Raw genomic sequence first — 22,029 nt, 5'->3', positions numbered from 1 at the left:
CATTATGCGGGTGCTTTTTGCGTGCTAAATGTGTAAATAAGCTAACTATTACAAAACGTGCTGGAAACCTTTTATTTTGAAGGTTTCCAGCACGTTTTGTAATTGTTAGCTTATTTATACAATTTAAGTCCTGCCAGACATCAGACATGGATTTTTAAGATTTTATTTTTATTGACGACAAAAAATAAATAAATAAATAAATAAAAAAGAAATAAATTGAAGAGCAGTGATTGCGCCACCTTGTGGTCTTTAGAAGAAACATCACAACACAGCTTTGCTAAAAGCTCTAACGTTATATTTAATGGAAAATGAAGCAGCCAGAGTCTTTCATGTTTTGTTTTTTAATAACGATAATACTCTATTTAATGTAAGCTTTCATGAACACACACACCTGTTGCTATCTTCTTTCTCTCCCATTCACTCTTTGTCTGTTTAATGAGCTCCACATCCTTTTCTTCCTTTCACTGGCCCTTGCCAGTATCACAGTCTGAAATAATGAAGCAGTGCTCAGAGAATTTTTCTTGGGATGTGAGCAGGAGGAAAAGAAGCAGAAGGAATAGACTTGTTTTCCTTGTCCAAATAAATAAATAATAAGTTAAAAATAAGGTTGAACCTGAATGTTTAATTTGGAACAAATACATCATATAACAATATACTATTCAGAACTTGTCACTGTGTATTTTGCAATGTGAAGTTGGTTTTATTAGTGTGTGTTCAAATATGGAACTTTGCAGAAGTGCTGGACTTTTTCTTTTAAGTGGCCAATATTCAGATATTTTTAATGCATCTGAATACCAGATCTTTGTTTATGTTGTCCTGAATGACAGATTCTTAATCATGTCGATTGTATGAAAGACCAGTGAAAATTTCAAGCTTTTATCTTTAACAGTTCTTTAGATCTTAAAACATTCAGTGTTCAAACATTGGCTCAGCTTTCGATGTTTGAAAAAATATTTAAGTATTTGCTTTATGAAGCTAAAATTTTCCAGCTCTCATTATATATGTTCAAACACTGGACCATAACATGTTCATGCAACTCAGAGATCCTAGAGCAGAAAATGTTGTCAGAGTTTGCTGATTTGAGATGGAATGGTCCACATGATTAATTTGATAAAAGTGGAAATTTGGAGGACTTTAACCTTTAATGAAACATTTCTGTGTTGTTAGAATAATACTTTTTAGGCATCTGAATATTATTTACATTTACTGAAGCACAAGTTCACAGTACTTTATCTGAGTACTTCAGGTACTGTGTGATTTGCAGCTTAAGATCCACCAGCAAAACTTCTTCTTTCGGGTGCTCCTTCTAGGGGTCACCACAGTGGATCATTTGCCTCCGCCTCACCCTGTCCCTAACACCCTCTTCTATCACACCAACCCTCCGCATGCTCTCCTTTTACAAACCTTCTCTGAGACCCCTCTATTTTCCTCCTGCCTGGAAGCTCCATCTTCAGCACCCTTTTCATCAGTGCCACCTTCTTTAAACCATACATCATACTAGGTCTCACTACTATCTTCTAAATCTTCCCTTTCACTCCTGCTGCTGTCTTTCTGTTACAAATCACCCCTGACCTCCACCCTGCCTGTCCACTGCTTTGGTTGGTTCGCCAAAGCAATAGTATTTAAGATAAACCAGCAAAAAAACCAAAAAACAACAACAAAAAACGGTAATGAAAGATTAGAGTTAATGAACAAAGGAGGGAATCACCAATCAAGTATCATATTCGTAAATAACTCGTGTTTTGGTGCTTACGGATAATTTTGAATAGAGTCGTATTGTGCCACTCTCGCTGTCAGGTAAAGGTGTCGCCTGTAGATGGCACCCTCATACAATTAACTAGTCGGCACTCGGGGCCTGCCCCCAGCCAATCACAGCGCAGCTTTAAAGCAGTTCAATAAAGTTCGCTTTTTCCGCTGTGTGACTTCGCGCTAAGAGGAAACAGTCGCTTCTTGTCCGTGCAAAAGATGTGGGCGAACAAACCTACTCTGGCTGAATGTAACACAGTCAGGCTCGAAGTGACAGATACGAGCAAAAAGAGCCTGTTTTAAGGAAGGAACATGTATCTATGGCGCTTCTCCATCGCCATAACCCTCGGCTTGGTTTGGTATTGCTCAGACTGCGGACGCACACTGACTCAGTACTTATGTTTTCTTCTTTGCATTTCCACCCCGCTGCTGTCTGCAGTCAGCGGGCGAGAGAGCGGCACACAGACGGACGAAGAGGCGAAGGACGACCCAGTTCAGGTAGTTTGCGCAGTTGTTTGTGTTAAAACTAGTTGCAAAACCACCGTAGAAGTGTTAATAATTACAATTGTGAGCGTGAGGTGCGTTTCACAGTCACGTGATGGTATTTTGTATCACCTTATCACCCTTCTATGAATCACCGGTGAGGGTTGAAATGAGGGTTGTTGCTTGTTTTACTCATAATTTTAACAAAAGACCACACCAAAGCGTAGGTGGGTCATCCCCCATGTTTACACACATACCTGAACTCTGAAAATGTACATTAAAAATGAAAGTGTCCAGAGTCCTGCACTTTAATGCTGCAATTTTATAGCCCCTGGCTTTTAATTCACAGTGTTCCTGTTTTCCAGGAAACTGTTGTTGATGACTTGATTGATGGAGACACACCGGACCTGGCTGTGCCGCTGGAGTCTCAGTATCCACACGTGAAGAGATCTTTGCAGCAAGGTGAAGCATGTCTTTTGCAGTGGAGTAATTTGTCTGTAGAGGACGGGACTGTGTCTGTCATTGCAGGTTAGCAGTGCTTTACATGAGGACCGAAGTGAGGGGTCAAAGTCGGGCCCGTCTCAGCAGATTTTCAGTTCTGTTTTGACTTGATATAGTTGGAAAGAACAGTTTTGCATTGACACAGACTGGAACTGGAGCTCCTGTTACACAGAATGTGGAGGGATTTCAAGGAAGAAAAAGCTAACCAGCACACCCACAGCAGATGGGTATGCTACACATCACTGTGGCTGTTAAGCAGGAAATAAGATGGAGGTTTTCATAAAGCTTTGTGTTTATTTATGCGCTTTTGAGCACTGGTAATTGGTTTGTGGTAAGCCCAGACCATATGAGGTTTTTAAACAGTTTTTCCTCTTCCTGCAGAGATCTGCAAACCTGTGACAAAGTAAAAAGATAATATAGCTTCTTTTTCTTCTTCCTGTTTTTATAATGATACAAATGAATATGCTGTCTACCATTTGGAGCTTATGTCTGTATCTATTGGGCACCACAAACATATCTAAAGTCACTCTAGAATATTTAATAAGAACACTTTTTAATTTTGCATAAATCTTGTTTCATTTTTATACAAACAAAATAGAAAAATGCCAGATAGTTTGCAGGTGTCTTGTACATTAAATATGCACCCACCTGGAAGTTTGATTGGTGCACCCGTTTAGCTGCCCCTAATTCAAAAATCTAATTGGCCAAATCGCATGGCAGCAACTCTGTATATTTAGCAATGCATACAAATCAAGGTGACCTGGTGACATTTGAAGTAGGCATGAGGAATGGGAAGAAAGGTGACTTTAAATTTCGTTGAATGTGACATAAGGTTTTGGTGCTACATGAGTTGGTCTGAGTATTTCGCAAACTGCGCATTTACTGGGGTTTTCACAGCTCTCGTTCTGGTTCTCGTTTACAGAAAATGGTCTGAAGAAAAAATATCCAGTGAGCAGAGGTTCCCTGGGCTTAAAATGCTTTGTTGATGCTAGAGGTCAGAGGAGAAGTTCGAGTCAGAGTTTGGAGTAAACAACATGAAAGCGTGGATTCATCCTGCCGAGTATCAACAGTTCTGGGTGGTGTTGACGATGTAATTGTGTAGGGGATATTTTCTTGGCACATTTTAGCGCTCTTAGTACCAACTGAGTATTGTTGAAATGCTACGGCTTATCTGAGTATAGTTGCTAACGATGTCCACCCTTTTATGATCACAGTGTGCCCATCTTCTGATGGTAGCTTCACATCATAGATGTAAGGCAGACAAATTTGCAGCTGTGGTGTGATGCTATCATGTCAATACGATTAAAATCTCTGAGGACTGTTTCAGCAAGTTGTGGAATCTGTGCAAAAAAGAAATATGGCTGTTCATAATGCAAAAGGAGTACTAGCAGGGTGTAACTAATGAAGTGGCCAGTTAATTGCTAAATATTAATAATTCTCAAATATCCCTGCAAATTAAATGAGAAACTGTAACAGCCCCACATTAACATTGTATTTGATGTTTCTCAGCGTATCTGTGAAATAAAACTGAAGTTGTGCTAATATCAAGAAAACAACAGCAAAAAACCTGCTCAGTGAATTCACAGCTGAGTAGCTGAACTCCAGATGGCCTGGTCTTCAAAATCTCGTCGCGGAAATGTGTGCCAAGATTTATATAAATAATTCTGGACTTCAGAAGTGGGAGCTTGAATTTTTCTTTAAAAAATAAATAAATAAAAAAAGCTTAAAAGTCAGCGCAGTTGTTGAATTTTATGCTCAGCAGGTGAGCATGGGAGCACCGTGTGAATGTAACTTTCCTTTGTGACTGACTTGCTGTGTGCCTGCTGTCCTCGCAGTGTTTGAATGCGCCTACGCTCAGCTCGTCCTGCCTTGGTACACCGTCCCAGAGTCGTGCGAGCAGCAGCCCCTGCACCAGGTTCTCAGCAGGGAATTCGACTTTGTAATCGACCGCATCATTGAAAGGGCCAAAGACTTTGATGTCTCCCACGCAGTCGTGGGCTCCATTCGGATTTTGACCCAGCACTTGCATAACGCGAAGCAGTCTGACAGGTGAAGCTTTACACTTTCTTTTATTTAATAGGATTCAGAATTCATGCTGTTGCTTCTTTGCACTCAGTAACATTTGAGAACTCTATAAATACCTCCAGTGTTTTTTGTCACCTATGAATAATTTACTTTTTACTGTACCTTGCGATAATGCATTTTTCCTAAGGCACATAGTTTTAAGAGTAGTGTGCCACATCAGAATTAAGATTATGATCACGCACTTGTGGCGATAAACACTGAGCACTTACTCATAGTTGCTGTTCTTGTTCTTTTGCTTTCTCTTTCAGACAGCTCTTGTTTAGGTCCAGAGCAAAGGAGATTGCGGTTCTCCGAGAGCTCTCTGATGCTCTGGTATGTAACCTTTTCCCCAAATCTCTCTGGGGCCAAGAAGTCAACCGCTGTGCCTTAAATGAGATCATTGCCTTAAAGGGTAAGGAAGCATTAAATCATCTCTGCAGCAACAGTCTTATATAAGGACTAAGCCTCACATGAATTCTTTGAGGAGTGCGAGTTGTGTGTAATCCCTTATTGTCAGTGGCATTGTAGAGCTTAGACATGAACCTTAGGTTACATAAAAAGAAGGCTCCTTCTGCAGTGATCTGCCAATCCCCCCCTCAGGGTTTTGTCATTTTTATAGTAACAGATGAAATGCTTCATCCGGAGAGAGACTTGCTGTGGGGTAGGTTTTTGCAATTACGCATGCAATAAGTGATTTTTACAGCTGTGCTGTTTGGTGGTTAGAAAGTGCTAATTTCTGGCAACTGCTCATAGATCTGTAACTAAAAGATTTGGAGTAGTTGGCAATGTTATTTGTAGCTTCAGTGTTGCAGTAAAAATTCTGAATACTCATTTACTCTAGCAATATGGTTTGTTTTATCAATTCCAGTTATTCATTTCACAGAGGAGTTGATGTGACACCTGTAAACACTTAATATTTTGAGGAAATGCTTTAATTTTCTCTTATTGCAAGTTTTATGCGAGCACTGTCTTAAATATAAAGCTGGAACCAGCATGTTGTATCTTGCATAATATGTGTAAAATCCGAAGTGTGCATGACACGTGCTTCTTTTATGGGGATTGTAGGGTCTGTATGCATAAGTATCAGGGGTGTGTCTAGCGCTGCTTTTCTGCTGGCTATTTTGAAGGTGCAAGTGGCTTTGTTACTGCTTCTCCTTTGGATTATCACCAAACCTCAACGCTTGCACGTGCAATACATACATGCTTAAGTAAAGTACCACCAGAATTACCTCTGAGAAATACACCTACAGTATTTGGTAACTAGAATAATCAGGTTGCTGATCAGTTGGGTCATTACTTTTCTTGTTTTACTGATAGTCTGGTTAAAGCTCCATTCCAAAGACCTAACTCAAGGGATGAACCAGTGTTGTATGAACAGGCAACTTTGCAAAGAACCCATTTTGAATTGTGCTTTCAGGGACTTTGTTGCTAACAGCATGTGACAAAAACTCGTCATTTGTTCCCATTTCTTTTGCTGAATTTATGAAAAACCCCAAAGACAACACAGTTTGACAGCAACAACAAGGTGATTCTCAAAGAATTCAAATTTGGCAACATATTTTGGCATGCTGTGCAGTGTCTTTAGTTAAAAAAATAATAATAAATAAATAAATAATAATAAAAATGAGTAAACTGGACAAGTAGAGGGTGGGTGTCAGGCACTCTTTCATATGAAAAGGAAACTAACAGAAAAGACTGTAGCCCTCTATTTTCTAGCACCCCATACTACCATAAATTGAACGAGTAGTTAAGGAAATAGATGGATAGAAATCTAGATTTCAACACTTCCAAGTGGAAACTGAGTGTGTGTGTGTGTGTGTGTGTGTGTGTGTGTGTGTGTGTGTGTGGGGGGGGGTACGCTTTTTAATTCCTTACATGCTCTCAAAAGTTGGCTGATTTAGTTTGTTTACTGATAATCCAGGTTTTTAGGCTTTGTGGGTAACTCAGTGGTAGCTCCCCATCAAAACACAAACTGAAGGGTGTTCAAACCACAAAAGCAGATTAATTAACATATAAATGATTTGTTTTTGTCTTACAAGCTTTCATAATGAGAAAAGGCAAATTTATATTTTAAATGAAAAAGCCTTTTAATCGAGGCTACATAACAGCAAAAAACCTTTGAATGAATACAACAAACTCATACAGCGGTTGGAACAAAACCCCTAAAAAGTCAAGTTGCATGTAATTTGCAAAGCAGTTTAAGTGCAGTGTTAAACGGTGAATGTTTTGTCTTAAACGCCTGCGTGGGAGTCCTAGGTTACTGCGATGCTGCAAAGCTAACTGGAGAGTCGCCAACAGGCTGTGACAGTTGCTACTCTTGTGGGACCTGGGGCCCGTTCTTCGTACGTCGCTTACTACATCCAAGATCAAATGACACATCCAAGATCAAATCATCGCGCTAACCGTGAGCTCGCTAATCCGGTTCCCCGAACACACCTGCTGTTGACGATTACTACAGCTGGACGCAGGAATGTGACATCACTGGGTGTCGTAAAAGGGGCTACGCATCGATAGTAGAAACATTGATCGGCAACCCGCTGATTGGTCGGCGAAAATGTCCAAGGGGCGTGCACGGTATTTTCCGACAGCAGAGCAAGAACTCATGAGTGAGGGATTTCAGGAGTTTCAGAGTTTAATTAAAACGCAAGAGAACACTGCAAAGGCTGCAAAAGCAAGGAGAGAGGGGCTGGCAGAAAGTTGCTGACAAATCAAACTCGTAGGTAATTTAATAATAATAATAATGATAATGGATTGGGTTTATATAGCGCTTTCCAAGGCACCCAAAGCGCTTTACGATACCACTATTCATTCACTCCCACATTCACACACTGGTGGAGGCAGCTACGGTTGTAGCCAGGCTGCCATATCGCGCCATCGGCCCCTCTGGCCAACACCAGTAGGCGGTAGGGTAGATCTATCATATGACACTATATTGTCCAATATCATATGGCATTATATTATATTATAATATGTTATATTATATCCCCTTTCACATTAGAGCCACAACAGGACCCACAAGAACATGGGAACAAGTAAAAGTGGAATACAGGAGTATTCTACAGAATGGTAATATTTATCTCTTAGATTGCTTTGCGTCTCTTGGCAAGGTAATACTGGCCTGTAATACTCTGTTAGTTTGTTCATAACAGCAACCAAGAAAAGGGCAGAGGAAAAAAAGACAGGTGGTGGTCCTGCACCCCCTCGTCAACAAGTTGGTTAAGTAAATAATACCCTCACGGGAATATCGATATCTCTCTATGAGCACACTGTCGCGCTGAGCTAAAGGATCCTGTCTGTCCCGCAATATACGCTGAATTCTGAGGACTCTCCTTATCAATCTTGCACCTTCCGCAATGGGTTGGTCGCGTATACGGACAGGACATGGCTGCGACAGGCTTCCCAAATCCACCTTCGCTTTTATAGCCGTGGTCTCTCATCTTGATTACACGAAGTAATTTACAATTACTACTCTGAAATATGAATTACATCTGTAATAATCACATACATGTAATAGAATGTTAATAGTACATTTCCCTTTTTTAGGAAATGACCTGTATGTATCTGTGTGACATCAATAAAAGGATCAAGTGCTGCATTATCTTTAGTTACATTGATAATATTTATTTATGGTGAAACAGTGGTGGAATATCGCTGTTGCTTTCGTATAAATGAAGCGGACATACCTGCGTGGCCGCGATCTAATCCTGTTTACATAAAGTAAACCTGCTCCTGAGCAGGTTTACGCTTACGGCTCTGTTGCTATGACAGCAAGTCCCGGATGAGCTTCGGGGAACCGACTGATCCAGGATCACGCGAAATCGTCAACAATCTAATCCGGCTAACCTACTTAGCGAGGTACGAAGAACGGGCCCCTGCTTAGCAAAAAATGCAATCTGACTCGAGCCGCCATAACTCAAGGCTGAATTTAGAGGTTTTTAAACAGTTGAGGATGCTGCCCATCAACTCAGTTTTCCTGGCAGCAACTTGCCAGCCACCTCAAGAGCTATGAGGCGTAGGTAACACAACCTTGCAGGATTACACTAAACTAACAACTAACCAGGAGGCCACTGTTAAGTGTTATTTATTCAGGCATATCGCAGGGATTTCGGGCTTCTCACCAAAAAATGAGTGCATTTCCCAGTACATTTAGCCAGTCATTTAACTGTTGGAGCTACAATTACTGATCAAATAGCAATATTAGTGATTCAAACAGGACCGTGTATTAATGTTGGCTGTTTTCTCAGGATTGGGACATTTGGTTGCATGGCTGTCTGACCCCGACAATCTGAACCAGCTAGTGGTGAGCCAGCTTGCCATCGTGACATCCAAAAACTCAGTGGAGGAGCTCTATGGATCAGACACTGAAAAAGCCTCTCTGGCTTCACAGGAGAGCAAAGGCGAGGGGGGAGATAGTGATGTGTGAGTGGCTGTCATCTTTTGCACCCCACTGACTTGACTGAACCGTAGTGAGCCTCAAAGCAATGACTGTAACTGCCACCTTCTGCGTCTGAAATTGGAATTGACCTGGATTTGTTTGGTGGCTTTTTTTTTTTTTCTTCTCTCCCCCCGCAGGAGCTCGCACGGCACAGGGAATTCAGACGGCACCAGGACAAAGGGTAAAGGGAAAGGTGTGTTTAGTGATCGAATTGTAGCAGCTTATTCAATCCAAAGCTCTGTGAAACTGTGGGAAATGGTACATGCGGTTTCTAGTTTTATCCTTTTACCAGCAAGAAAACATTTTAAACTTGAGGGAGAAGGCAGATGGAGTGGGTGGTGGGTGTTCTGAGGCTAGATGACCGCGCTTGTGCAATGTCTTGTACTACAACTGTTTGATGAATGTGTTGCGAGCTATGTGACATGTTGATTTCCTTTACCAGCCTCCCTTTCAGTGCAGAATTAGTCCCCTGTTTATCTTGCTTGTGTGTCCAGAAGGCTAATTACACAAACCTCAAGCAGAATGCCAAATAATTCCTGCCATGTCTTCATGCAACTCTGATCAATCCAACAGTAATGATGTCTTAATAAGAATGGATTATGTCAGGATAATGAACCTTGTGATATGATAAATATACAAATCTTCTCCAATGGTTGCATCAGAAACACTCATGTTATAATCTCTGACATTTATTTCAGTCTGATGTGATTTTTATTAATTGTTATGCTGTCACATAGATCATAAAATTGAAAGGCTGATCATGCTTGCCTGCTGTCATGCCTAACTGAGCACGTGCTGTTTTGAGACTACTTTTTCTCTCACATTGTCTCACCACCCACTGTTGCTACACTTCCTCACAATGCAAGTGTATTCCTGTTTTTCAGCCAAAGTGGTGTTCATTATCGAGAGTTCGTTATTGTATACAAATGCATATTCGAGAGGGGGACATAATTTGAGTATAAATGTGAGTGAAAATAAAGATGTCTCTCTCGCAATGTAATGTATGTGTTTTGGGCTTTTTTCTTTTCTATTTTAGGCAACAAGTTAAAGGAAGGATGGTCAAAGTTTGTGCACAAGATAAAGTTAAAGAAAGCCAAGAAAAAGAAGATGAAAAAGATGGAGCAGGAGCGGTTGCTGAAGATCACAGCCTACAGGGGAGACTTGTCCAGCGATGACAATGTCAGCAGCAGGGAGGGCTCCATTCGCAGCCAGGAGGAGGAAGACTCTGACGGGGTAAGGCTGCTTCATATAATGCAGTGTTATAAAATGAAGACAATAATTTGCCAGACATAACAGATTCATTACTGCTTTTGGCCATACGAAATTAGGAAGATGGTGATCTGGAGGACTACCTGACAGCCGTTCAGGAGGACATGATCGAATTCAAGCTGTCATATGAGATGTGGCGCGTTGGCCGCTGGGCTGTCAGCATCCCGAATGTGAGTTATAAATATCAGTGACAGTGTGGAAAGTCCTGGAGGCTTGTTATCTGTCTGCAGAGGCCTTGTAATAGCAAGCACAATGTCCTTGGGTGACATGTTAAAGTTTTGAGCTGGATTTTTTTTTTTTTAACAGTAGTTTACTACATTGTAGGCTGACTGGGAGGATGAGAAGCTAATCTTCACTGTTCACCTGGAGGAAAAAGACAGTCCTGAGAACCTCCAATGGGACATCAAGAAGAGCTACATGGATATTGTACACTTCAGCAACAGATGGCAGGTAAAAGGACAAATGAAAGTTCTGTTTTGTTGTATCTTTGTTCCCAGTTTTCTCCCTTAAACTGGTTTGTTGACTTCTGATTTGCACAGTTATATTGTAAGGTACAAGACGCTACAATTTTACAGAGAAAACCCCAAAAATCAAAGGTTTTGGTCCACACTGACACGATGGCATCACACAGTTCCTGCGGTTGGGTGCACATTAATCATGTCAATCTTCCATTCCACCACATCCGAAGGGTGCCCATACTGGATTGACATCTGGAGATTGTGGAGGCCATTGTTGTGTTCACTATAAATGGCCTGTATTTGTATAGCGCTTTACTTGTCCCTAAGGACCCCAAAGCGCTTTACACATCCAGTCATCCACACATTCACACACACATTCACACACTGGTGATGGCAAGCTACACTAAACCAGTTTGAGATGATTTGAGCTTTGTAATGTGGTGTACTATCAGAAGATTATGTGTAAAGTGCATCTCAGCACCATTACAGCAGCACCACTAGCCTGAACCGTTGATTCAAGGTAAGGATGGATCCATGCCATCCAGAAGTTGCAGCAGAAAAGGACTCATAAGAGCAGGCAGTGCTTTCCCAGTCGCTGTTTTCCTTTTTTGGTGGGGCTGCGGGAATTGTAGCCCGAGTTCCCTTAGCAGAAATGATTGAAACTCAGTGTGGTCTTCTGCTGCTGTAGTTTATCTGCATGTTGCTTGTTCAGAGATGCTACTCTGCATGCCTTGGTTGTAACTTTACGTTCCTATAAACTCAAACAGTCTGGCCATTCTCCTTTGGCCACTGGCATCATCAAGACATTTTCACCCAGAGAGCTGATGCTGAGTGGATATTTTCTTTTTCCTTTGAACACTAGAGATGGTTGTGGGAAAATTCACAGGAGAGCAGCAGTGTCTGAAATATTCAGATCAGCCCATCTGTCACCAAAAAACTGACAAATTCCAAATTCAAAGACTGTTAAATTGCCTTTCTTTCTCATTCTGATCCTCGGTTTGAACTACAGCAGATTGTCTTGACTATGTCTACGTGCATCGACTGCCATGTGATTGGCCGATTAGATATTTGTACTAAGAAGCAGTTAAACAGATTTATGTAACGAATTGCTCAATGTGTAGTTATCATAAATAGAATAAAGTATTAGCTGAATTTCATTCCTCCCTGTCATTATGTTAAAGCCATTAACTGAGGAAGAAGGAAAATCACAACCACAACTACTTTTTTGGTCCTCCTAAAAGTGGTAAAAATGACACACTACACTTAGACTTTTAGAACCGTTTGAAATCAAGAAAAACCTGGTGGGCTGGATTTTATTTTATTTTTTTAACTGACAGGTCACAAAGAGTGAGAATAAATGGGGATCTGTCAGACTCGGTGTTCTCCTCCACAGGATCTCCTCAAGGGTGCGTCTTATCACCCTTATCATTCATTCTCTATACAAACGTGTGTCAGAGCAGATATGAAAACAGGGCCGTCATTAAATATGCAGAGGACTCTGTTATTGTCAGCTTACTGAAAGAGGGTGAAACTAACCACGGTCCAGCCATTGATGACTTTGTTCAGTGGTGTGAGGAGTGTTATCTCCAGTTGAACGTATCTAAAACAAAAGATATGGTTATTGATTTTAGGAAACAACAAAATGGGTACGGAGTCACTTTAATTAAAGGTTAGAAAATAGAGCAAGTACAATCATATAAATATCTTGGCACCATAATCAATGAAAAACTGAATTTTGATCAGAATTGCAAAACAGTTTGTAAAAAGGGTCACCAGCACCTTCACTGCCTCAGGAAACTTGCTCATTTCCACATTGGCCAAAAATTTTTTAGCTTCGTTTTATCGTTCTTTTGTTGAGTCTGTTTTATCCTTTGTTTGGTGGCATGGGTTGGTCAGACCTCTGTCACAGAGAAAAACTCACTGAATCGGATAGTGAGATGGTCCAGTCGTCTGATAGGTGAGCCACAGTCTTGTTTAGCCTCCCTGTACTCTAAACAGGCTTTATAAATCCTTAAAAATGGTTCCCATCCTCTACGGGGTGAATTTCAGCTTCTTTCCTCAGGACAAAGTGTTATAAAAACAGCTTTGTCCCTGTTGCTGTTACTGAATTAAATAAGAACAGTTTTTGATTCGAAACGTTAAATTACTATATATGTGCTACAGTGAGGTTTATATTTATTAGGTATGTCTGTTTTTGAAGGGATGCCAAATGCTATCATTTTTCTGTAAAGCAAATTTACCTTGCGTATGGGTATAAATAAAGTTACCTTACCTAGATTTACTTGTCACTGGATTTATTTCCCTTCCTTTCACTAAGCTGAACTGTGTTTGGGGAGCTACGGAGAGTCTTGTTGAATGAAATCAATTATTGGCTTGATCCTCTGTGAATTGAATGATTATCTGAGTCATTGACTTCGCATGCAGGGAGGCACTGTGAAGCAATGTTTAGCACCGTCACTTCAGAGCAAGAATGTTCCTGGTGCAATCCTCCCATGTGCCTGCGTGGTTTTCCTCTGGATATTTGAGCTTCCTCCCACAGTCCAAAGGCATGGTGATTTGACTAGATGTGACTGTGAGAGAATCTGTGTCTCCTTGTGTAGGCACTGTGGTGGATTTAAGGTGGATGGATGATCATGTCCAAGTTGCATGCAAGCAAACGAGATAATGATACAGAAGTGAGGGGACGTCAATCACCTTTTCAATTAGTGTCTGTCACTTGGTTTTTAAAAAGTGCTTGTCAGTGAGCGATGAGAAGGCAAGCTATGTCCTCAAATCAAATGTCTAAAGGACAAGTTTTCATTCCAAATAAAACTTCTACCCATTTTAAGTCGTCCTTTCTCCCTATGCTGGTTTAGAAAAGTTTCAGTCTTGTACCAAAAACAGTGCAACTTGGGAAGATGTCAGTGAAGCCTCATGTTAAATTCAGATCAGCTTTAAAATGCACTTTTTTTTTTTTTTTTTTTTGTTTACATAGGATGGATTCTGACTCTGTGTATATGTGGACATAGAATAGTGTAGACAGACTTTGCTGGTGGTTTCTACAGGTTAGGATGCTAGGAGTGCCACCGCTGCGGTGTGCATAGGCAATAAAAAGGTCTTCGTCACATAAAAATAAAAAAAAGAGAAATAAAATACAAAATAAGCACACCATGCTCTTATGTTTTAATTATATTTCATCTTTACATTGTAAATGTAACATTAGTGTTATCTCATGAAAGACTTGATAATTTTGGCATTTTCATTTACATTCAGGGAAGCATTGACTCAAGAGTTGAGGTGGAGCTGGTGTGAACAACAGTGCATGTATTAACTTCTTGGTAGCAGTATAGTGCGACTGCATTTCCTAAGAATTAAATGAGTGACCTATTATTTCGAAATGCCACGCGCGCTTTTTCAGTCTGTATTCATTACGAGGCGTTCCCAGCAGCCGAAATGTCAGCATGAAACATTGAGAAATGTTTTCAGTTATATTGACTAGTATTTGCCCATTCTACACTATTATTTTAATTATTATCATTAGTCAGAGGTGATTCCAACATCATATAACTGAAGCTTTGTGGATGTAAATGAAATGTTGTTATACTGATATCAAAATGATACGGATGCTTTTCTAAGGTGCATAGATGCTACAGATGAGTTGTTTAGCACGTTGTTAGGTAGTTACTAGGCAACATCATAACATGCTAAAGATAAGAAACTTCAGATGCCTGAGCTTGCACAAATCCTCATCACGTACGAGGAGTTCACAGGTGAACACAGCGCTTTGATGACCACCTGTTACAGTTCTAAGCCTTCAACTGTAAAAACTGATTAAGGTCTCTTAGGTCAGCTTTAGGCTTTTAATTATGTTTTTTTTTTTTTTCCTTGTCTTTATCCAGGACTCCACCAGCCTACCTGGGGTCTTGGTGCTGGAGGAGATGGAGGTCAACGATAAAGTTAAAGAAGAAGCAAGAGTATCAGTGGAGCACTTCCTGCAAGTGAGAGAGATCACAAGGCTTGGATATGTTGATAGATAAACACTTAAAGTGTGTCATGTCTTAACAATGTGTCATTTTCCTTCCCAGGAACTGGTTTCCGATAATCTGATCGGCCACACTCAACCAGTATTTCAGTTCCTCTGCCCGCTTGACAAACTCCTGAATGAGGAGAAACATGGAGGCGTTTGGGGCCTGCTCAGCGGCTTGGCTTACTTCCTCACTCCCAGCTACGAAGAAGATGAGGTAATGTTTCACTGCCACTTGTAATCAACTAGTCATTTTAGAGTGTTTCCAAGGTAACGGAGTTTTGCTTTTAGTTCTGGTAATATTAAGAATGATTTCATCGAGGTTTCTGAAATCTCGTAATGTTGAAAAACTGTCAGATGGGATAAGAGCACAGAAGCAGACAGACTTGTGGAGTATGCCACATCAGTTTCTGGGCACACCTGATTGATTGTGCCCTGGTGATCTTCAGCCCAGCTGTCATGGGATGAGAGGTATATGACCAACTAACTAAACAAAAATTTGGGGTAGTCTAAACCTGCCATTAGACACTTATATTTCGGAGAAAGCAAAAGAAAAAATGATTACTCAAACTGTCAGCTGTAAACGTCGCTCAGAGTGACTTCCTGGTTAATATTGACCTGATTTCAGTTGTAGACACAGATGCACACACTGATTTCCTGTGCAAAGAGAGATTATTTTAAGCAAAGGTGACCACCGTTTCCAAAAAAAAAGTAATTTGGATCATTTTGATAAACTCTTGGCCTATGTATAACTTGTCTGATTGTATGACTGCTTCTGTTGGACTTACTGTAGTGCTGCTGCGTTCAACATTTATTTAGACAAATTTATTTTAGAATCAATAAAACAATAACCAGAATCGGCGTCTCTCTTGTAGTGCGAAACTATTCATTTCTACCTTCTGTCTTTTTAAGGATATTTAAATTAATTTCTAAATTGCAAACTCAAAACAGAAGTTAAATCTGATACGATGGGAAGCTTTAGAAACAGTTAAGAACAGTTTTTATTGATTTTTAGCTGCTTTTTTTTTTTTTTTTTTACTTTTTGTTATAAGAAAGTGGTGCTAATGGTTGTAACCTCTGGCTCCAAGAGAAAGTGTGGAAGAAAAAAATACCATCTTAACAACTTTAAAAACATCCTTTTGATTTCTTTGCAATATTAGCTTTCCTTTTCATTGAACATCAGATGGACATTTATAGATGGTGATATTTGCTCTGATATCTACAGGTGCCGTTATTGCTCGTGTACAGTTGGTTTATAAATTATAATTATATTACCACATTTGGAAATTGGCAGTGGGTAGAGATCAGTAGCCACTGCCATAATTTAAAATGAATTAAACTAAAAGGCTTGCATGGGTTTTCTGCAGCTACTCCAGCTTACTCCCACAGGGCCGGTGTTATTGACTGTAGGTGTGAAGCACAACTCCAGATTGAAGACCAAAAGATTTGGCATAAAAAGCACAGCCACTGCCTGCTGTGGACAGTTTACCACACAGTTTCACTTCAGTTCTTTGTGTGTTTATAATTTTGCCTCATCAACGCTGGCTGACTGACGAACAACAGCACAAGCAACCGTGATCCACGGGCCGGTTGTACCACACACTGTACAGTGTCTATCTGGCAACAGAGCTATTTGTAGGCAGACGGGCCATCCCCAGCTAGTGGACAGTGAACGTGCTACATCTGCTGGACTATAAAATCCACTTGAATGGTTGGTTGTCTCTCTGACCCCTGTAATAGAATGGAGACTGCCCAGGCTGGGCTCTGCCTCTTGTCCTATGACAGCTGGTGTAGGCTTCAGCTTCTCCACTTTTATGGAGCGAATTGGAAATAAATTCCCAGTATAGTTGTCACAAAAGAGGAAAACAAAAATGCTATGCAGTTTTAAAAATGTAAAACCTTTTGAAAAGATGGGAATTGACTACCGACGGGTAAAATGTGGTATAGCTTCAAGGTGTGAAAAGAAGTCCCTCAAAGCAACGTGGAAGAACCTTAAACCTGCATTCTTTTTAATGGCCATCAGGGGGCAATACCTGTAGTTGTGAAAAGATTTCTAAAGGACTAGAAAACCTTGAGGACTTAAACTATATAAACTGACTTTGTTTTGTTCAATATGACCCAAAACCCAGTGACAGCGTTGTAAACTTTGGTCATTCTAAGTGTGGGAATTATCTGCAGAATGCTTATTGGGAGGATCTTTTGGGGAAGGTAAAGCAGGTCAGTAGGGAAGTAGTGATGCACAGTGGTACCCATAGCTAGTGCACATACACCCATAGTGAAGTTGAATTTTGGTCTGCTGGTTCACATAATTCAACTTGATAGCCTGCAAATGCATGTTGGTAGCATCTGTCTAAAGGTCAAACTGAGAAAATGTTGTAGACTTCTTCTAGAGCTGCAGAAATGATGTACAGCATTTCATGTAACAAGAAACATCATGTAGACGTGATGTAATTCCCCTTTAAATATTTCTTAGTGAGCAAACGTATGGATTCATTTAGTCTCAGCTCTGTCGTGGAGTACAGTCAGAAAGGCCAGTGCCTCAGGGACAGCCTTCACAAAGAGATTGTTTTGTTTACTTTGCAGAACTCGAGCATGCAGCCTGGAGCCCCAGATGAAAACACAATGTCATCTCTGCAACTAGAATCAACAGCTCAGTCTTTGGAGAACCACAGTGCCTCTGATGTCCCCAGTCAAACTCTTCCATCTATTATTATCATCTCCCAGTACGATTCCCCTTTAGAACTGCCTGAGGAGACTGACATTAATCCACAGCCTTCTGTTGACTCAAAGTCCTCAAATGAAAATGGCTCCCAAGAAAAAAACGAGGATTCTGATAATCCCTTAACCTCTCACTTTAAAACACTCTTCAAAGGATTTGGCCGATATAGATCACACGAGTCTCTGGCCTCAACAAAAAACGGCAGTGCGGAAGATGTGCCCGACTTGGGCTTGCAGCGGGAGGGTCCAGAGGGCTCGTCGTGGCTTCACTTCAGTGCGAGGTCCAATAAAAGGGAGAAAACGTGTTTTAGGTCCGGAGGACTGTACAAGGCGAAAGGAAAGGAGGCACAGGCTACACTGCAGAGAGGGGACAACTCCCAGGCTCTAAAGAACCAAGTCAACAGGGAACAGCCGGAGGCGACCAAAGCCATATTTGATCTGCTGAAAGAAATATCTGGTTTGTTTTAATGTTTAAAGCCACTTTGTACTGTCATGTATACTTCACTCAACATTTTAAAGCACATTGTAGCTTTTTATATTTATTAATGCATTCCTTTGAAGACTAGGCAAACAGCTGCTTTGGTTCATTTCAGTACAAGAACAAAATTAACCTGTAGAGACTTGAAACTTGCCTGAGAAAGTTAATCCTTTGTAGTGAGTATTTGGTCTGTGTGAACTGTCACGTGGGATTTTAAGGTGAGAGCATGGCTTGTTTTTAAAAGCCCAAGAGTGGTGTATTCACACTCTCTCACACAATGAAGGGCTGACAGCTGGCAGCCGCATTATGTTCTCAAAAGATTTTCTGCAAAAATAAAAACCTTTTTGCTTCGACGGTGCAGATTAAAATCGTGCAGGTCACAAAAGAAGTCTTAGACAAAAGTGCAGCCTTGATGTTCGCTGTGATGATTTATCAACCTCAGGCAAACCTCACAATCATGAAAGCCCCCCCCCCCAGTACTGAAATAAACTGCAACAAGCTCAAAGGCAGAAAAATGTCTGTTTATATTCTTTATGATAAAAGCTGTGGTAGTTCAGAACATCTATTCTATTTGATATGTTTTGACACTTAAATTGGATTACATTGTATCTTTTTTATAATTTGGCACTTTGAGAGAGTTAACAAGCCAATTTTATTTTTATAGCTTAAACCTACAAATTGGAGATTTGCCTCTGGGCTTTACAGTGGTGTTGTACCTCATGTTATGCAGACGTCCATCTGTGCAGCTACAGCTTGATGTGCAGATGAACAGAATTATTAGCCCGCCTATGACAGTATTCCCCAAGAGGTGTTAAACAGAGTGAGGAATGTTTTTAGCACAGGTAAACATCAAAGTTTTATTTTAGATGATTACATTATTTTTACTTTGCACACAGAAATAAAAGACAAACTACCAGGGGCCAAATGATTAACCCCACTGATGCCAACAGTCAGTTGTGATTGGTTTTTGTTGGACAGCCTGCCGTCGTTTACCGTTTTCAACAAGTCTTGCATGCGTCTCCTGAGCAGTCGCAGCCCATTCTTCTTCATCTCTTTAGTTCTTCCAGATTTGATGATCTTTTAGTCATCCAATTTAATGGGACACGACTGGTTACTGTCATGTTGGAAGACAAAGCAATAACCCACACCCAGTTTTGCTGCTGACTGCTTGAGGTTTTCTGTCAGAATTATTCACATATCCATCCTTCTTTACGATTCCTTCCACCTTGACCAGATTCCCAGTTTCAGCATTCAGGCACCGTTATACTCCCACCACTGTTTCACTGTGGGTTCTGTGTTCTTCGGATTGTACACCTCTGCTGTGTTTCTCCAAACATAAGCAGCATCTGTTTGTTCAAATAGCTCTAGTTTCACTTCATCTGTCTACAGGACAAACTTCCAGTATAGATAATCTTTCTCCAGGTTGTCCTTAAGCTTACTTTAGTCTGGCTTGAAGTTGTTTCTCCTGCAAAAACCTTGGTCTTCTTTAAGCCTACAGTTCCCATATTGGCCAAGTCATGACAGTTGTTCTTTAGTCACATCGCTCACTAGTTTCCTTTCCACACTCTTCCCATCTCTGGCAGGTTTGTTCTTTATTGTGTGGCTTATTGAGTTTCTTGATGATACTTCTCGCACCAGTTCTTGACATGTGGAAATGCTGTGATAACTTTGTATATCCATCCCCTGCTTTGTGAGCATCAACAATTCTTTTTCTCAAGTCCAAACTGATTTCTTTTGTTTTTGGCACAGTGCTTTCTCAAATGACAGCTCAAATCTTTGAAGAAGTTTTTCATACTGTGTGTAAATTGGAAGATAACCTTCATTTTTAACTTGACTTTATAAGCACTGAGAATTACAAAGGTAAAGCCTGTCTCTGCACAGCAGCAGGGGGGCTAATAATACTGGCCCTTTTTTTTGTTTTCCTGAAATAAGTAAAGTTAAGACAAGCTAAAAACATGCAACATAGTGCTACTCTAAGATGACACTAACACTCTTATTTCCCTTACAGGAAACTCCTTCCTCATAAATATCTTCGACACTGTTCTGAAACCTTTTATGCCCATTCTGAAAAAGTAAGTGGCACCAGCGCGCTCCCACGGGTCAAACATTGTTATATCCCGGTCTATGAATGACTCATGAGTTTTGCATATTTTTCTCCAGGAAAGTGAACTCGTTCCTAAGAAAGGTGAACCCAACACAGGCGCAGATGGCTTCGTACATTGACAACCTGCGCAGCAAACTGTGGCCAGAGTCTCCTCCACCAACGCCTCATCCTCCTCGTACCGATGAGGAGAAGGACGAGACCAGGGATCGAGCGCATAACCTCATCAATGCCAAATGTAACAACACCTCTTTGCAGTGCAGCAGTTGATTTGGCACTTAATAATCCATCTAAAGTTTTTTTTGTTTTTTTGTCTTTGCCATAGATTCAAATGTTTTGTTCCTGAAGAAGACGGACATGGAGTCTGTGTTCAATCTTTTCCAGGACAGAGAGGAAAACAAAACCCTGGTTTACGTGAGTATCCAAACTTCCTTTTTCAGCACACCTCATTTTTTGTATCAAATTCTCACTTTTCACTGTATGTTGCACGTAAATCTTTGTTCTTTCTCACGTCTCCACTCCCGTAACAGATGCTCCTGTCATTTCTGTTGAGAGAATTTCTCCCCAGTGAGTTTTCACTGAATGAGAGTGCTGCTGTTCTGCAAAAAGTGACCGGCTCCACCAGCTGATCGGTGACCGCCTGTTTTTACCTGTGCTGAAGTTTTTAAAGTATCCAGTTATTTATTAATCATCTTAAAGTGCCTTAAAATGTTTGAGACCACATGTTTCGCAGCCTTTTCATACGTATATAATTTTTACTTCAAAAGTACTGTGAATATTTTGTATTGTGAACTGCTTTTGTATACCTTCACATGTCAGGTTAATGAATTGTGACTGGTGTGTACTGGAAAACATTCTTTGTGGGAGCCAACTTAACTTTTATTGTTGACCTCAAGAGAAGAAAGTGGCCTATACGTTATATTTACAGGTTGAATTTCACTCTGCATGATTTAATAATTGTTTTTCAAAAAATGTTTTCACTTTGAGAGTTTCTGTATGGTTTATACTCTGTTAGAGTTAACTTTTTTTCAACTATTGTGAAAACAAAATATGTCACAATTTAAAATTGCCTAAATGTGTCAAACCGCTGCCGGCACAGCTGTCAGTGGAAACTTGAAATTATGCAAATGTGAATTGTTCCAAATAAAATATTTTAATAAAGGTTATATCCGTCTTTGTGTATAACTTAAAATTAGACTGAAACTGTGTAAATGTGAGCTCTAAATTTGTTTCTGATACCAGCAGCACATTTTCTTTGAAGCAAAACCTGAGTAAAAGATGATTCATGCGGTTTAAATGGGTTAATCCCCTAAGGGAAATCGCGTTAGTGAAGTGTGAGGTGTATGAAAATAATTACGGTTATAAATTCACTGGATTAAAATACCTTGTTAACGTGCAGACACCATTTATTTATTTCATTCCTAGCGGGGAATGTTTAGCGGGGTCTACATGTTTGATACAATAACTGGTACGGTCTTAAAAAATTAGGCCAATTCAGATCTTTAAAAATGGGAAATGCTTTTGTTTTCAGTTCTAATTAAAAGAACGAAACAAACCCGATGTTACTAGATGAAAATTGTACATGACAGGATTATTCTGGTCCAGGTCACACAAGGGAGATTATGGCCAGTGTAACATTAATTTTTTCATTCTCCTACTCGAGTCAGGTAGCAACACCACTGAACCAAACTCTCATTTCCACAAGAAAACTGTTAAATCTGATTTAATCCTATTATCAGCCTCAGGTGATCAACGAGAAGTCAACATAATCTT

General features: G+C 40.3%; 1 protein-coding gene across 2 annotated transcripts; it reads left to right on the top strand.

The window, feature by feature from the left end:
• Positions 1–1,900: 1,900 nt before the first annotated feature.
• LOC146582485 (uncharacterized) lies at positions 1,901–21,422 on the top strand. 2 transcript variants are annotated; one of them, XM_085243110.1, is made up of 16 exons: positions 1,901–2,244; positions 2,595–2,691; positions 4,566–4,779; positions 5,064–5,206; positions 9,039–9,213; positions 9,367–9,422; positions 10,266–10,462; positions 10,558–10,668; positions 10,823–10,948; positions 14,835–14,933; positions 15,021–15,176; positions 17,543–18,134; positions 20,164–20,227; positions 20,316–20,494; positions 20,582–20,670; positions 20,787–21,422. In XM_085243110.1, the coding sequence occupies exons 1-16, from the start codon at positions 2,059–2,061 to the stop codon at positions 20,883–20,885; spliced, it is 2,583 nt and encodes an 860-aa protein (XP_085099236.1). In that variant the 5' UTR covers positions 1,901–2,058; the 3' UTR covers positions 20,886–21,422. The 2 variants fall into 2 exon arrangements, with proteins under 2 accessions (XP_085099236.1, XP_085099244.1); XM_085243118.1 differs by lacking the exons at positions 9,039–9,213; positions 9,367–9,422.
• Positions 21,423–22,029: the final 607 nt, after the last annotated feature.

This window comes from Mchenga conophoros, linkage group LG2, assembly GCF_057382185.1.
Source record: "Mchenga conophoros isolate Kocher_MC1m ecotype Shallow Benthic linkage group LG2, M_conophoros_male_GT1.1, whole genome shotgun sequence".
Taxonomy (NCBI): Eukaryota; Metazoa; Chordata; class Actinopteri; order Cichliformes; family Cichlidae; genus Mchenga; species Mchenga conophoros.
Note: the sequence above shows the minus strand (reverse complement) of the source record. Positions and strands in the feature narration are given on the sequence as shown.

Coding starts and splice junctions, on each gene's coding strand:
- LOC146582485 (XM_085243110.1), top strand. CDS start 2,059: ATGTATCTATGGCGCTTCTCCATCGCCATAACCCTCGGCTTGGTTTGG. Junction 18,135..20,163: donor TCTGCTGAAAGAAATATCTG/GTTTGTTTTAAT, acceptor TTTCCCTTACAG/GAAACTCCTTCCTCATAAAT. Junction 20,495..20,581: donor TAACCTCATCAATGCCAAAT/GTAACAACACCT, acceptor TCTTTGCCATAG/ATTCAAATGTTTTGTTCCTG.